Genomic DNA, 13,784 nt, shown 5'->3' with positions numbered 1-13,784 from the left:
TGACAAGACATGCAATTAAGGGCCAACACAAGGGAGGGCTCTTGAGAAACAATCCCAGGCAGCACAGAAAAGACAACAAGTGGGAAACACCTGCTTATGGCCACTTCTGGTAAAATAACTGGTGGACTATAGCTTGAGAGCTTCTAAAAGAGATGCAGCACAAGCTTCATTGCAGACTCCTCACTGGAGCACATAATGAATGCCAAAGCCCCACACAGCTTTATAAAAGGGACAGGACAAAACAATGGGGGAAATAAATACCCCTGTAAAGGGCCACAAATGCGCTAACATCCCACCATTTTTGTTCTACAGAAACATCTAATCCTTGCTAGAGGCTGGCATGTCTCCTGAGAGAAATATCACCTCAAGCCTCCCTTGTTTTCATATTCAGCCCATTCATGGCTACTGACAGCGTCAGGACCCTGGACTAGAGGCAACTTTGATCTCACCTGCAGTTCATATGCTTGTGCTCTATCCAAAGGTTTCTTTTCTTTCTTTCATGATGGTCAACAGGTGGCTTAAAAATACCCCTGGACTTTACTGCTAAGGCCCATCTGCAAAGGTACCCTCACTCATCTCTCCATTCCTTCGCCACAAACTGCTGTGCCTGGGTCTGTGCAGCTGGCCAGCATTAATGAGACTAAATTTCAGATAAATGGGAACTTCAATTATTAAATTGCTAAATCTTTTAATAGCAGTCTCACTGTTTAATCTCAGTACATTATCAGATATAAAAAAAAATTCCTAAAGTCCCAAATAATTAAACATGCAATGTGTTTCAGCACTTTTGCATGAAGAGCTTTAGCTTTTGAACTAAACCTGCAGGGTTTCTAAACAGCTGAACGCTTCTACAGATACATGAAATTATCACATTCAAGCATTCTTGGGAAAAGAGCTTCAAAAGGTACTGGAAACAAGTTAATCTGACCAAAACACTAACTTTAAAAGAAGAGCCCTTATACCAAGCCACCATATTAAAAGAAGACTAGCCACAGGCATGACACATTTTCTGGGAACTCTGCCTCCAGCCCCTCGCACCACCAAGTAACCTCTCTGCTTTTCATCACAATTATTTCTCTTTCTTCCAGCCTTTAATTACTATTTTTCTTCCCTTGTTTACACGTAACCTTCGTGCAAGGCATAACCTACCAAGAGCAAGCATTAAACACACAGCTCCTCACAGTGCACTCCTGTGTTTGCGCTCAATTTTCTGTACGCTTGAATGCGGAGAGAGCGCATCAATTTAAAGTTCATGCTAACATCAAGGCAGCAATGAACATGCTTAAGGACTATAAAAAGGCTAAAAACTTCCTGTTCTCTCTCTCACCAAAAATATAAAAGGGCATTGCATAGCATGTGCAACACATACATTAATTCTCTCCATAACTGCTGCTTTTGACTGAAACCAAATCACTTCTGTGATGAAATCAGACACATGGTACACATACTGCCTAAGATCTGGCTCCCTTTACCATCTCTTAAATTAATTACCCTGAATTAATTACCCAACAAGCTGAGCCTAACTCAATTCTTGTACAGATTTTGAAAACAGACAAGCCACAGTGCTCCAGGATCCTGCTGATGTCCTTTGGCACCTCACACTCACTCCCCAAGCGCTGTGGTCTGCAGTACGTCAGCCCTTGCAGCCAGGATGAACACAGACTAAACTGTACAGGGGCTACTGAATGCCTTTCAATAAAGCTGATGGGTGGAAGAACAGCATTTCATCAAGATTTTTATATGATCCTTAATACAGCACACTGAATATTTCAATACTGATCTCCAGATACATTAGCTGCACAGAAGCTCCCTCGGAAATAAATTCAGCTTTCCCATGCAAACAGATTCCAGTAACAGAAGTTTCTTGGGTAAAACTTAACCACAAAAAAAACCACTCTTTTTTTTTTTCTTTGCAGACAGAATCTTGGATCAAAAATACAACATAACCATCACAGAACATGTCAGACAAGGAAAGCTCTCCAAGGAGACAGTAAAAGATGAGAACAGGCTTCCTCCTCTTCCTACAGCTCAATATTCACTATCACTTTACTGTCACTTCATGGGGCTTTAACCAAAACCTGAGTAAAGACTAAAAGTAACACAAATCCTAAAAACAGCACACGAGCAGGAAGCACAGATATGCAAAATCTTGAACACTGTGCTTCCCCCTCATTCAAACCTTAGATCCTACCTTCCTCTTTCTATTTCCATAACTCACTCTCCTTAAAGGCTACAACTGCAGTTTACAGTGAATACTGAACTCTTCCTTTCTCCAGAAACAATCTTTTTCTTCACATTAGCACAGAATCAGAAATATAATTTTATTTCTGTCATCTCACCCCTGAAGCTCCTGTTTCAAAATACCTTCCTGATATGCACTTAGCAGTGATTTGACACACTCTGATTTTCAGCATATCATAACTACATCATCAAAACGTCAGAATTTGGATGCTGCAGCTCCATTTGCCTTCTATTGTGGACAAATAACAGGCTTTCCTACATTTAACAGTACTTGGTAAAATGACTCATGCTGCTTCATTTCAAGTAAAGCTTTAGAAGTGGAAACCACTAAATTAATGGAGATGAACTTGTCAGCACTTGCTAGGAAGGAAGTTGCAAAAGGGTGGTAGAATAAATAAAAAGTTGCAAATAAAAAAGCTGCCTTGCTAACCTGTTAGTTGATCCATTGTAGCAGTAGTTTGGAAGGAAATCATAATTGAGTTCCCAAAAGACATGAAGAGTGATTCTGCCATAAGGGGCCGAAACATTGTGGTTGGCTTCTCTGAACATGGCATCAAAGCTGTCCAAGGTCATGTATCTACTCAGAAGCTTGTGAGTCATTTTGTTTATCTCTATCAAGCCATCCAGCTCCTACAAAAAACAAGGGAAAAGAAAGAGAATGATGCATTTAATAAAGTGGAGAAACTGAACAAAGTACATAAATAAGCTTGAGGGAAGAGAAGACTAGAAAGAAGTAAAAATGAACAATTGACTCTCTCCCAGTCTCTTACTTTAAAAATAAGGGCTGGAAAGAATCAGTACTCTTGGGATTGTTTATTAAACCTTCTGAAACTTTAAGGGTATTCAGATGCAGATAGGTCTCAAACACAGATTTGTACCAACACTTCCTCCACTGAGCAAAACTTAAAACTCTAACATTTAAATAATCAGACATAGGCCAGAAATACCTTTCTACATTTCCTACTTTACTAGCAATCACAAAGTCATTTCTGCTCAGTAGAGTAACTGGTGAACTAACTATTGTAGTGGTAATGTTATTCCTAACATCACATTTACCATAAATCCTTCTCATGGTCTACTCCAGTGAAGGAGCTAAACAGATGTAATGAAAGACCAGATCAGACATTAACAAATGTTGTGAAGGTATCCACAAAATCACTAGCTGCAGGCTACATGACTATATATGTGTACTGCATTTCATAATGTTTCTCCCCTTGACAAGAAAATCCTAGTATCTGTTTTGGAAATTTCTTTCGAATAAAATAACTCCATATTGACATCAGACACTGAAAACATCAAGCACAAAGAGCACAACCTTTACTTCCAAGCACTGCTTTTAAAGATTACTGTGCAGTGACCTACTGAAGAAATATCCAGTGGCTTCTTCTAGCAGTGTATCAAACTACTACTATCTTCCCATGGACTGCTCTCTGATTTAAGTGCTCCATATTTCAAAGGAGTTTTAAACCCGTGAACACGTTAGATCAAGGAAAGAAACCACTATGATTATTATTACAGAACTAAGTCCAATTTGAGGAGAAAATAATAGCCCAGTCTTGTAAATACCATAATTTATTTATTGTGAAAAACAGCAGAAATTACAGATTACTTAATCTATTAGGATCAGTTTCTAGCTGAGGAAACCAACCAGTTTTCAACAGAAAATATTTTGCATAAATAAAAAAAAAAAAACCACAAAAAAAAAAAAATCAAACAAAACAACCAAAAAAAAAGGAGCATGGTAAAGGGACAACTCTTAGTTCTGTCACTTTCTTACTCAAACAATGAGAACCTGTGACCTAAGGAACACATCATTGATGGTTTCTGTTCACTCAGCCACTAAGAGTGTACTGCACATAAAAAAGAAAAATTACATTTCAATCATTCAAAGTTATAAAACCAAGCATTCAGAAGTCAAGAGGCTTTATGGTGCAGTATTTGATTTCTCTTCAGTAAAGAATGAAATTAAACCAAGATAGTTAACTGCATGACAAAATGTCACTGATAAAAATCTTATTACAGAAAGAACAGTAGTAAACTCTTTTGCACAACTTTTAATTTATTTTAATTTTTCATTCCAGCAGAACTGAATGTGCCTGATATCTTCCTTGCTGACTGCGTGTTTACTTGTCAAATTCATGCTGTCTTGAAATAAAATTTGTTTTTTAGCATTTTAATCAGGAAACTAACTCAAAAGGACACCTCAATATTGCTTAGATGCTCTTCTTCCATAAGCACAAGTCAGAGCTCTTTCCTTCACAAAAAATTATTATTGTCATGCTACAAAATCAAGCTGCCTGAGTAAATCAATGAATTTTGATTCCACCGAGCACAAAGCTGGTTTTTTTTTTGATGTGCAATTTATTTATAAGCAGGGGCAGAAATGGGCGCTTACAGAACTTTAAATCCCAAGGTGATCGCTTTCCTTCTTTTCTCACAGCTCTGAGTACATGCCTTCTCTACACTTCACTCCCAAGGCCCTCAGTTGCAGTAGGTTTGGGGTCGTTCCATCTCAACTGGTGTGCCAGTGATCTGGCAAAACAGCAGCACAACACTCACCACAATGGAAGTCAAATCCTCGCTTTCGAATCGGCCAATGGCCAGCTCCATGGACCGGTACATGGCGGCCGAAATGCGCTGAGTGATCAGTCGGTTCAGGTCTATGGACCTGCCAAGGAGCTAAAGGAAAACACGCCGTGAGGCTTTGAACTGACAGCCAGGTTACAAGACAAACTGTACAAGGACTATGAGACTCCCCAGATTAACAGACTGTCACTTTGGGAACTTGCATCCCAAACACACCGAAACAAAGCAGATGGACAAAATTTATAAATTCATCAGCAAATGTGGTACTACAATTTGCATCCCAATTCTCACAAAAAGAGTAAAACTACACATTGCATCTACATTTAAGTACTTATATCAGCATTTTATGCTTCCATGACATCGTGCCAACGACATACTGAACACTGGTGAAAGACATTACTGGGAAGACAATGCTACCACCCATGGCATTCCTATTTGCCTCATATTTTCCTAAGTGCAACAGACATTTGCTTTAAAATAGGATCCTTTAAGATTTCTTTCTTAATTTACACCTTCATGTAACAAAAAAACAGATCTCAAGTGTTCAGTTATGCTACCGAGATGACAGAACATGAAGCACAAAATGAGTTTTGTCTACCTACATAAATCAACACCGCTGGAAAGCTGCCAAGCAACTCAGATACAACATGGCAGGAGTTAACTCACTTGAACGTGTCTCTGTTTCAACAGTGTCTCGTAGCGGTTGGACTGCAGCAGCTGAATGGTTGCTCCCTGGTTCTTGCACTCTGAACGCAGCCGTTTATCCAGAAGCAGGCTATGAAGAAAGGAAGAAAATGCTTAAGGTATAGTAAACAGCAAAGCAGAGCAGAAAAGTGTGAAGAAAAGCTCTCACAGTGAAAGGAATAGCTACCTGCCAGCCATTGCCTTGTAGTATGCAAATATTTGGTCTGCCAGCTTGTAGACAAATTGGTCAAAACACAGGTTTACCTTGGGGAGAAAAATATCATATGTTTAGAGATACTTAATATTTAAAAAAGAGCTTATCTAGGACCTCCCACTCTTTATCAAACATAGTCAAGGAAGTTAATAGATCCAAATTTCCCAGTACAAGAGATGTAGTTCAATTTTCACGATTAATGTGAGGCATTTTTGCACAGGTCTACAGCATTCCTCACAACATATCACCCCACCAGTTACTCATCTTCTGGTCAGTCTTCTCAGTTTTGCTGTTATCTCCAGCTGTTCTGAATCTCCTAAAAAGGCCTTTCCCTTTAGCATGATCTTCGCATTCAGGTACAGATGATTTTTCTCAAGTAAGTAAGGGTACTTTACCTCTGCCTCAATTTCATCATAGAGGAACTGCTTCTTAAATTTGGTAAGTGCATAATGAGCGCTGTCATTATAAAGGTCCAAAGAATACAGAACATACCTGCAAGAAAAAGAATAAAACACGAGGGTTACATGCGTACAAAAGTCATGATACTTTAGGATGGTGCAGTCAAGAGGATGTAAGCCACTCAATATTGCAATCCACAAGTGGTTCACGAAAACAGGATATTTTCCTTTTTCAGTTTATATAAAAAGGATCGCAATTTTTCCTTTAAGAAAATATTTGTTGGTTCAAGGAAAGGTAGATACGTTTGAAGTCCAAAACTTGTTTTCTAGATGTAGCTGTCCATCAAAATGGAACTTGGTTTTAACCACTATGCATTATGTTTGACATCTTTCAAGAATAAGTAAGGAGAACTCAAGGAGCAAAATATGTGGCTGGTGCAATGATATGAAAGGTTTAGCATTTACTCACTTCAAAAAGAAAACTTAGAGACTCTGAAAATAGGCAAACGTAAGACAAAAATTTTATTAAAGTTTAGAATACCTTCACAATGACTACTTGAGTCATTGAGAATACCTTCTCAGTGACTACAATGTTAAAAACAATTAAAGGAGCAACATTATAATAAGGAATGGCAATCATTAAGAATAATCATTCAGTGGAAGAGCACAAGCGGGTCTTACTCCATCATTGATGCCTCTTTTGTCTCCAAAATATGATCCGTCAAAATCCAAGGCATGGACATCTCAATGGGAAACTGGATTCTTCTGCCCATGGTCAGCTCTAAGAAGAATTCTCTGAACCACAGCTGGGACAGATCACAGCATTGCTGCAGGGTTTCTTTCAGAATGAATAAGGGAGAATTACACTTCTTATACAAATACATCAGGTACAATACAACTGTGATTCTGATGATGCAATGCAAAACAAAAAAAAGCAGGTGCAAGTCACTAGAGCTGTACACAGGCCATATAATCTAAAGCAAATTCAAAATGTAAATGCCATGACTTTTTGTAAGAGTTTTGAACTCCTCACTGGCCCCCAAAATGGTGCCTTCTTATAGAAAAAAAAAAAGGAATGGAACTGGAAGAGACTATCAGTTAAACATAAAAATTGTGTACACCACTAAAAAGGGATTTCTAGTTGAATTTCTCAGTTGGGGGCTGAGAAAGCCATACACTGAATTTGGGAAGCAGTAAGTGAAGGAGGCAAAAATGCACTGGAACTACAAGTACCATCCCTCCCTATGGAGGACTGAACTGCTCCACATGTTCCTGTTGATTAGATGGGCAGGAAATGACAGACAGACACATGAAGTAGGGATTAAAACAACAAGTTTCTAAGGATGCCATCAAGGGCGCAGAGGTGTGCTTCCCACCTCTCCAGAAAACACTTGGTACAATCCTGCCTTTCCTGAAGGCTCACGAACTAAAACAGGAATGAACTTTTTACACTAAGACCTTCTGAAGACCTTTTGCAGCACTGTTCCCCAGCAGCACTACGACTGGCATTAACAGGCTCCCCCTTCTCCAAGGGTAAAGGAGACCCGCAGCAAAACAAAAATGAAAGACAACACAGCATGGTGATGACAAGGACTAGGTACACTCAATGTCAGTAGGTGAATTCTTTAGGACAGCATGTTTCCGATTACAATTAACTGAATAGTAAGAGTAGTGAAATGACATCAAATTTACCACAACAGAGAATTTGTTTCCTCTGTACTTAAAACAAAAACAAAAAAAAAATTTCCCAAAACACAAAAACTACTTCCTTTAAAAAAATTTCAGTGTGTATAGGCTTATTGTTTATGTAAGTACATACATAAAGAAAATAGAAAAAGAAGGTAACAATATGAAATTTGACGCATTAGAAACAAACGTATAACAAGTCAAAATAAAAATCCCACCACAATGCTAAGCACCATCTCAGAAAAACTTTGGACAGACCAAGGCTTTTGATAAATAAACCAAAGGTTGAGTTGACTTAGGCAATCGGAAACATTTTCCAGATCGTGTTAGAGGTGTTAGGACATGCTAAGCTGTACACTGATCATCTACATATCTTACCACTGAAATTTATCAAATGAGTGTAGAAGAAAGACTCGCGATGGAATTTTTCTATGTCCAATATGGTGGGCCCCTCAAGGCTACTTCTCAAGGTTTTCTTGGAACCACTTTTGTCAGCAATGAGGGACTCTAACATAGTTCTCACCATGTAAAGCTGTATCATTAAAGGAAACAATTATGGTGGAAAGGGGAGGGGAAAAAAGGAAAATACACATGGTACATTAGTTGAGCAACACTGAGAATTACTATCAGTAAGCGACTGCTCCATTTCAAACTGAAAACTGGCACTGTGTGGATAAAAGCCTTTGAGGCAGGAGGAACAGATGCAACACTAGCCTACACACCAGCACAAATGCCTACCCATGCCAAGGGGACCTCCACTGACACTCAGCAGCAGACCATTTGCAGTGGAACAGTTCACATCACCACAAAAAGTAAAAGTAATAAGTAATGTCTTACCACCAAAGTTTAAAAGAGGCGGATAGATGTAGGACTGCCTCAGAAACTTGTGTGTCACATGCAATAGCTTTTCCAATCCCAGAGACTTGAGCTGCTTCAACAGCTCAGCAGAGTTTAAGGACTCTGTCATAGTGCGAACCATGAAGAGCTAAAAACCAACAGACAGGGGCAGGCAGGGGAAGAGAATCCGTTAATAAAAACACATGGGTAAATAAGGAACGGGAAAGAGAAGCAGAGAAAACATGTTAGTTTGTTAAAAATGAAAAGCAGCACAGTAAGCATGCAGAGGAGGCCATACAGAAAGGTTGTTCAGAAAAATCACTGCAATCTGGGGATCCCTCAAGCAAAGGGAAAGCTCCTGCTCATTTCAGAGGATGCTCAGAGAGCCATTAGCTTATCAATTGATTTAAAAATGATTTAGCACCAATTACCCGTTCATACAGAGCCATTTTAGAACCACATGAAACTGAGAAAAACCTATCTAAAATTTGACCTCTTGCCTTCCTGTCAACCCAGACAGACAAGCGTGCCAGCCCAAGAGCAGAAAAAGCAGAGAGAACCACATACTCTGAACAGCCTGTTGCAAAGGTGAAGTAAAGCCCTTAAAGCACAGAAGAAGCAAACTGGTGGTGATATTTAACCTTTTCTTTCACCCCAGGAAATTAGAAATCAAAACAATTTTTCTGCAATTATCAAAACAAAATCTTCATTAAACCAATCTTCTCACAAACCAAGCAGCTTTTTATTATCCAAAATGATTAACCATACGTGCACTCTTTCCCACACATTTTAGGTATTAAAAGATTGTCTTCACAAACCACAGCTGCCTTCAATTTTTCACCCCAAGTACTCAGTACCTCATTTTCTCAGATGAGCTATGAATATCAGACCATACATTCTCCAAACACATCCACAAATGAAAAGAGAACTATATGGAGGTAACAAGAATGAGCATCTAGGTATGGGATTTTGATGAGGATGGGATTTTGATGACTACCACAGAAAACATTTGAAATATCTCATTTTAGTGGTAGCAGCAGACATATTAGATTCCAAGGACCAGCTTTATCATTCATTACTGAACACTGGGATATTGTCAGAAGTCACATACTTTAACAGACATTAATTTATATTTTAAAATTAATTTTATATTTTAAAACTACTAGACATATTTTAACAGACATTAATTTATATTTTAAACATATTTTAAAACTACTAGACATCTACTGAATAGTGTGATTTAAGAAAAAAAATTTCACCAGCCGTAACAGAGATAGAAGTCAGTCTTGAGTCAGCCAAGAAATAATTCATATAGTTCAAAAATATTATTTAAAAACATTAAGAGCTCAATGAGAAAATATTTGTTCCCAGAAAATCAAATTAAAGAGACTGAACCCTTGGAAAAATTATGTATCAGAGTAGAAAATTCCAGCAATCCTAGCAGAGGATCTTGGTTATGCGCATTTAATTTCGCAAATATAAATCAGAGTAGATTTTTAGCATTAAAAAAAGACCTCAATAAAACCTGCAATTTTAAAATAGTTCAGGACAGAAAGAAAACACCTTGTTGACAGGTATCACAACCACCAGACAGGAAAATACCTGGGTGCTGGAGGGTCCAACTGCCCGTCTTGGGACTTTGATGTCAAAACCACTTTTGGGGTCCTTCTCTCCCCTTAGAGCTGGGTCATTGAATGGCTCGTGCCCTGCTTCCCAGTCACACACTGTCTTCCTTATGGCCTGCAAAACACTGAACACAATTCCCACAACTTCAGACTGCAGCACATCCAAGTGCCCTGACAGAACACTTTACTTTTTTTAAAGCATTCTTCCATGAGCAGAGAAACTTTGCAACAGCATTCAGGACCTCAGGGTAATTCCAAGCAAGAACAAAGAATTTCACCAATGTTTTCAAGAATGACACACCCACAAAATAACCATTAAAGAGCCCTTAAAGACCACCTAGTTCCAACTTTCCCCCTGCCAAGGGCAGGGACACCTTTCACTACATCAGGTTGCTCAGGGCCCCATTCAAGCTGGCCTTGAACACTTCCAGGGATGGGACACCCACAACTTCTCTGGACAAACTGTTACAGTGCTCCATTACCCTCCAAATAAAGAATTTCTTCCTAATACATAACCTAAACCTGCCTTCCTCTTCCAGTAAAACCATTGCCCCTTGTCCTGTCACTATCTGCCTGCATAAAAAAGTCCTTCTCCCTCTTTGTCATAAGCCCCTCCAAGGTACAGGAAAGCTGTAATACGGTCTCCCAGAGCCTGTACTTCTCCACACTGAACTACCCCAGCTCTCCCAGCCCATCTTCATATCACAAGTGTTCCAGCCCCCTGATCATCCTCATGGCCCTCTGGACCGTTTCTAACAGGTCCACATCTTCCTTGTGCTGAGGACCCCAGGGGTGGATCAATCAAACCAAACTCATACTAATATGAATGCATATTCACTACGAATCCAATTAACATTCAATCAAACCAAAGTAGATTATTAACCAAATTAAAGAGAGACAATGATGGCTTAAAGTGAAAAAAAGCAGAATTCCTCTTTCCAGAAGAAATTCTGATTCCAGAATTCAGCTGAAATTTACACAAACAGCTTCACACTTTTAGGTCCAAATACTGAACTGGAACTCACATACTTGCCAGGAACACAGTCAGACATAATCTGTGGCATGCTGAATGATCAAGAAAAAGTCTCATCCCAAATCTAAGCAGGTATGAAAGTAATATTTTTCTATTTCATTAAAATCCCGTGACAAAAACACTCTCCCTGCAAACCTGATAATGTGGAGCAATTTATTTATTTTAAACTTATGATGACATTTTTGTGGCAGCCAGAGTACTTAGCAATAGCCTAATTAGCTAAGGACTTTCACCTCTAGGAGCTTTGCAATGAAATGTGGGAGTAAACAAATGGTAAACAAGTCAAGATTAAAAGCAAACAATTTCGGACAAAAAGAAAAGAAGGTCAGGAAATGTCACCCATCAGCGTGGGCAGATGGAGCACTGGAAGAAAAGTGTAAGGCTAATAAACCAAAAGCAGCAGCAGCTGAGAAATAACACAGAACATTAAGAGAGGAAGAGAGAGGAGAGAAAGACACAAAGAAAGGAAACAGTGGAAGCATAAAGTGGACAGTGAAACCTTTCTTCAAAACACAAACACTGATTTTGCTTTCAGTGTTACTGCATTTGTATTTTCTTAAAATAAAAATATACAACAGGGAACACAAGACTTCCTAAAGTAGTCCTAAGAGGCTCAGGACAACCTGTACTCCTGCTGCAGCCATGCTGGCAGCCATTCATTTCAACTTCAGCCTGCTTCAACTTCAACTCATATCCAGCCAAGGTAACCACGAATGCTAGACAGATTGGGAGTATAGACTCAGGTAAAATTTCACATCTGTGCAATTCTGCAACTACTTTACTAAGGTCTGGAGAAAAGAATATAGAAAAATATGAGAACAGTAATGCTACCTCTGAATGACATTTTTCTTCTTTTTAATGGCTTGTCTTAATGGCTCCCTAAGTGTGACCTGGGCAAAGTCCTGAAGAGCTGCATAAATCGTATGACGAATGGCATGATTGAAAACACTTTCCATTCGTCCCATCAGCACCTGAAGACCTTTGATCATGGCAATCACCTGCAAAAAAAAAAAAAAAAAAAAAAAAAAACAAAAAAAAAAAACCGATAAATGTATTTTTCTTATTTTTTTTCTATATTTGCACAAACGGTGCATTTTTAAATACAAAAATGAGAAAAGAGGAATTAACAAGTTACAAATGACAAAGGATAGATTTGCTGTGCTCCTCCTATTTACTGAATGGAGGAACACAGGCTGTTTCAGAGTCAGCACAGGGCAGGCTGTCTTTTTGCACTGGGTATGCCAAATGCTTATAGAGAATGTTCTCTTTTGCACAGAATTAATCTTTGGAAAATCCCTACAGAAAAACATTTCTCTTACCTCAACCAAAGCAAACTTCTCCTCACTAGTATAATTGTATCTTGTTGCTCTTTCATACTCTTCTGCATTGTCAGGACAATCTTTATTAGAATATTTGTCTGTTGGGTGCACCAGCTTCCATGAGTACTGCAGTTCACAAGGCATAAGAGGAAGAAAAAAAGATGGGGGGAACAAAAAGAAACAAAAATGCCTGAGAAACACAAAACACAGCTGGACACAAATAACATGCTTTGAGAAATACTGCAGTGTTTTCATGAATATTTGAAGAATAGTATTTGGTAATACGTTCAAACATTGCATAAATTCTTAAACTACTACCTGGTGGAAAAGCCAAACAATAATTTTCCTAAAAACTTTTCCTGAAAACCAGTGATTCTGTATTATTCCAAAGAAATGCAACTCAAACTCAACAAGTATTGCACATAAGGGTGTTTTTTACTGTGCAAATGTTAACACAGGCAAACGTTTCTTCTCTGCTTCAAATATGAGAAACATAGAAAGACTTCAGAACGTAAGAAAAAAAAATCCATCAGACCCACACATAAAAAGAGGTGCTTTCTACTTGATGAAATATTCATATTTAGATTTGAAAACACAACCAAAAAACTACAGGTTTGGGTTGTTGTTGGTTTGGGGTTTTTTTTCAGGGGGCTTGATTGTTAAGTTTACTAGGCTGAAATGTGTGAAAATAGCTGTATTCTCTGGGACAATATGATCTGCACAGCATGCACTTCTCTTAAATACTGCCTTTTCAGTCACTGCAAACACAGCTCTAAATGTTCCTGAGCAGTGTCAGGCTGACCTAACACCCATCAGGGTACATCAGGTGAAAAATCCTAGTCACATTTAAATAGAATTTTCTCACAGTTTGAGTTCAGCACATAGCAAGATCTGGTTGGCATCACCTTAGCATTAATACTGGATTACAGATCAATATAAATTTGCCTACTATAATGGATTAACAGCACCAATTCACCTATGGCAAAGAGGAGCGTCACACCCTGCAACCTGAGTGCTACAAAGAGGGCACTGGGGAAATGATTAAACAAAGAAGTTCTTAGAGGGCATTACACTGACAGGGTTAACATGCACAACAAACATATGCTGCAAGTTTTAACCAGAACATGATGTATGTAACTATGTTCATGGAGACTCAGTGAA

At 38.7% G+C, this 13,784-nt stretch overlaps 1 protein-coding gene across 4 annotated transcripts in view; it reads right to left on the bottom strand.

The window, feature by feature from the left end:
* Positions 1-13,784, bottom strand: part of CYFIP1 (cytoplasmic FMR1 interacting protein 1) — an 82,459-nt gene that overhangs the window by 33,302 nt on the left and 35,373 nt on the right. For 2 of the 4 annotated variants that reach the window (XM_068182655.1, XM_068182653.1), the window contains exons 13-22: positions 12,624-12,749; positions 12,136-12,302; positions 10,249-10,396; positions 8,188-8,341; positions 6,805-6,961; positions 6,121-6,217; positions 5,699-5,775; positions 5,494-5,602; positions 4,801-4,920; positions 2,672-2,871 (exon numbers count right to left, since the gene is read on the bottom strand). In XM_068182655.1, coding sequence (XP_068038756.1) covers positions 2,672-2,871; positions 4,801-4,920; positions 5,494-5,602; positions 5,699-5,775; positions 6,121-6,217; positions 6,805-6,961; positions 8,188-8,341; positions 10,249-10,396; positions 12,136-12,302; positions 12,624-12,749 — 1,355 coding nt within the window. Of the gene's footprint in view, positions 1-2,671; positions 2,872-4,800; positions 4,921-5,493; positions 5,603-5,698; positions 5,776-6,120; positions 6,218-6,804; positions 6,962-8,187; positions 8,342-8,646; positions 8,795-10,248; positions 10,397-12,135; positions 12,303-12,623; positions 12,750-13,784 lie in introns of those variants that run through there. The other 2 variants (XM_068182654.1, XM_068182656.1) reach the window with 2 other exon arrangements.

Source organism: Anomalospiza imberbis, chromosome 2 (genome assembly GCF_031753505.1).
Source record: "Anomalospiza imberbis isolate Cuckoo-Finch-1a 21T00152 chromosome 2, ASM3175350v1, whole genome shotgun sequence".
NCBI classification, from domain to species: Eukaryota; Metazoa; Chordata; class Aves; order Passeriformes; family Viduidae; genus Anomalospiza; species Anomalospiza imberbis.
Note: the sequence above shows the minus strand (reverse complement) of the source record. Positions and strands in the feature narration are given on the sequence as shown.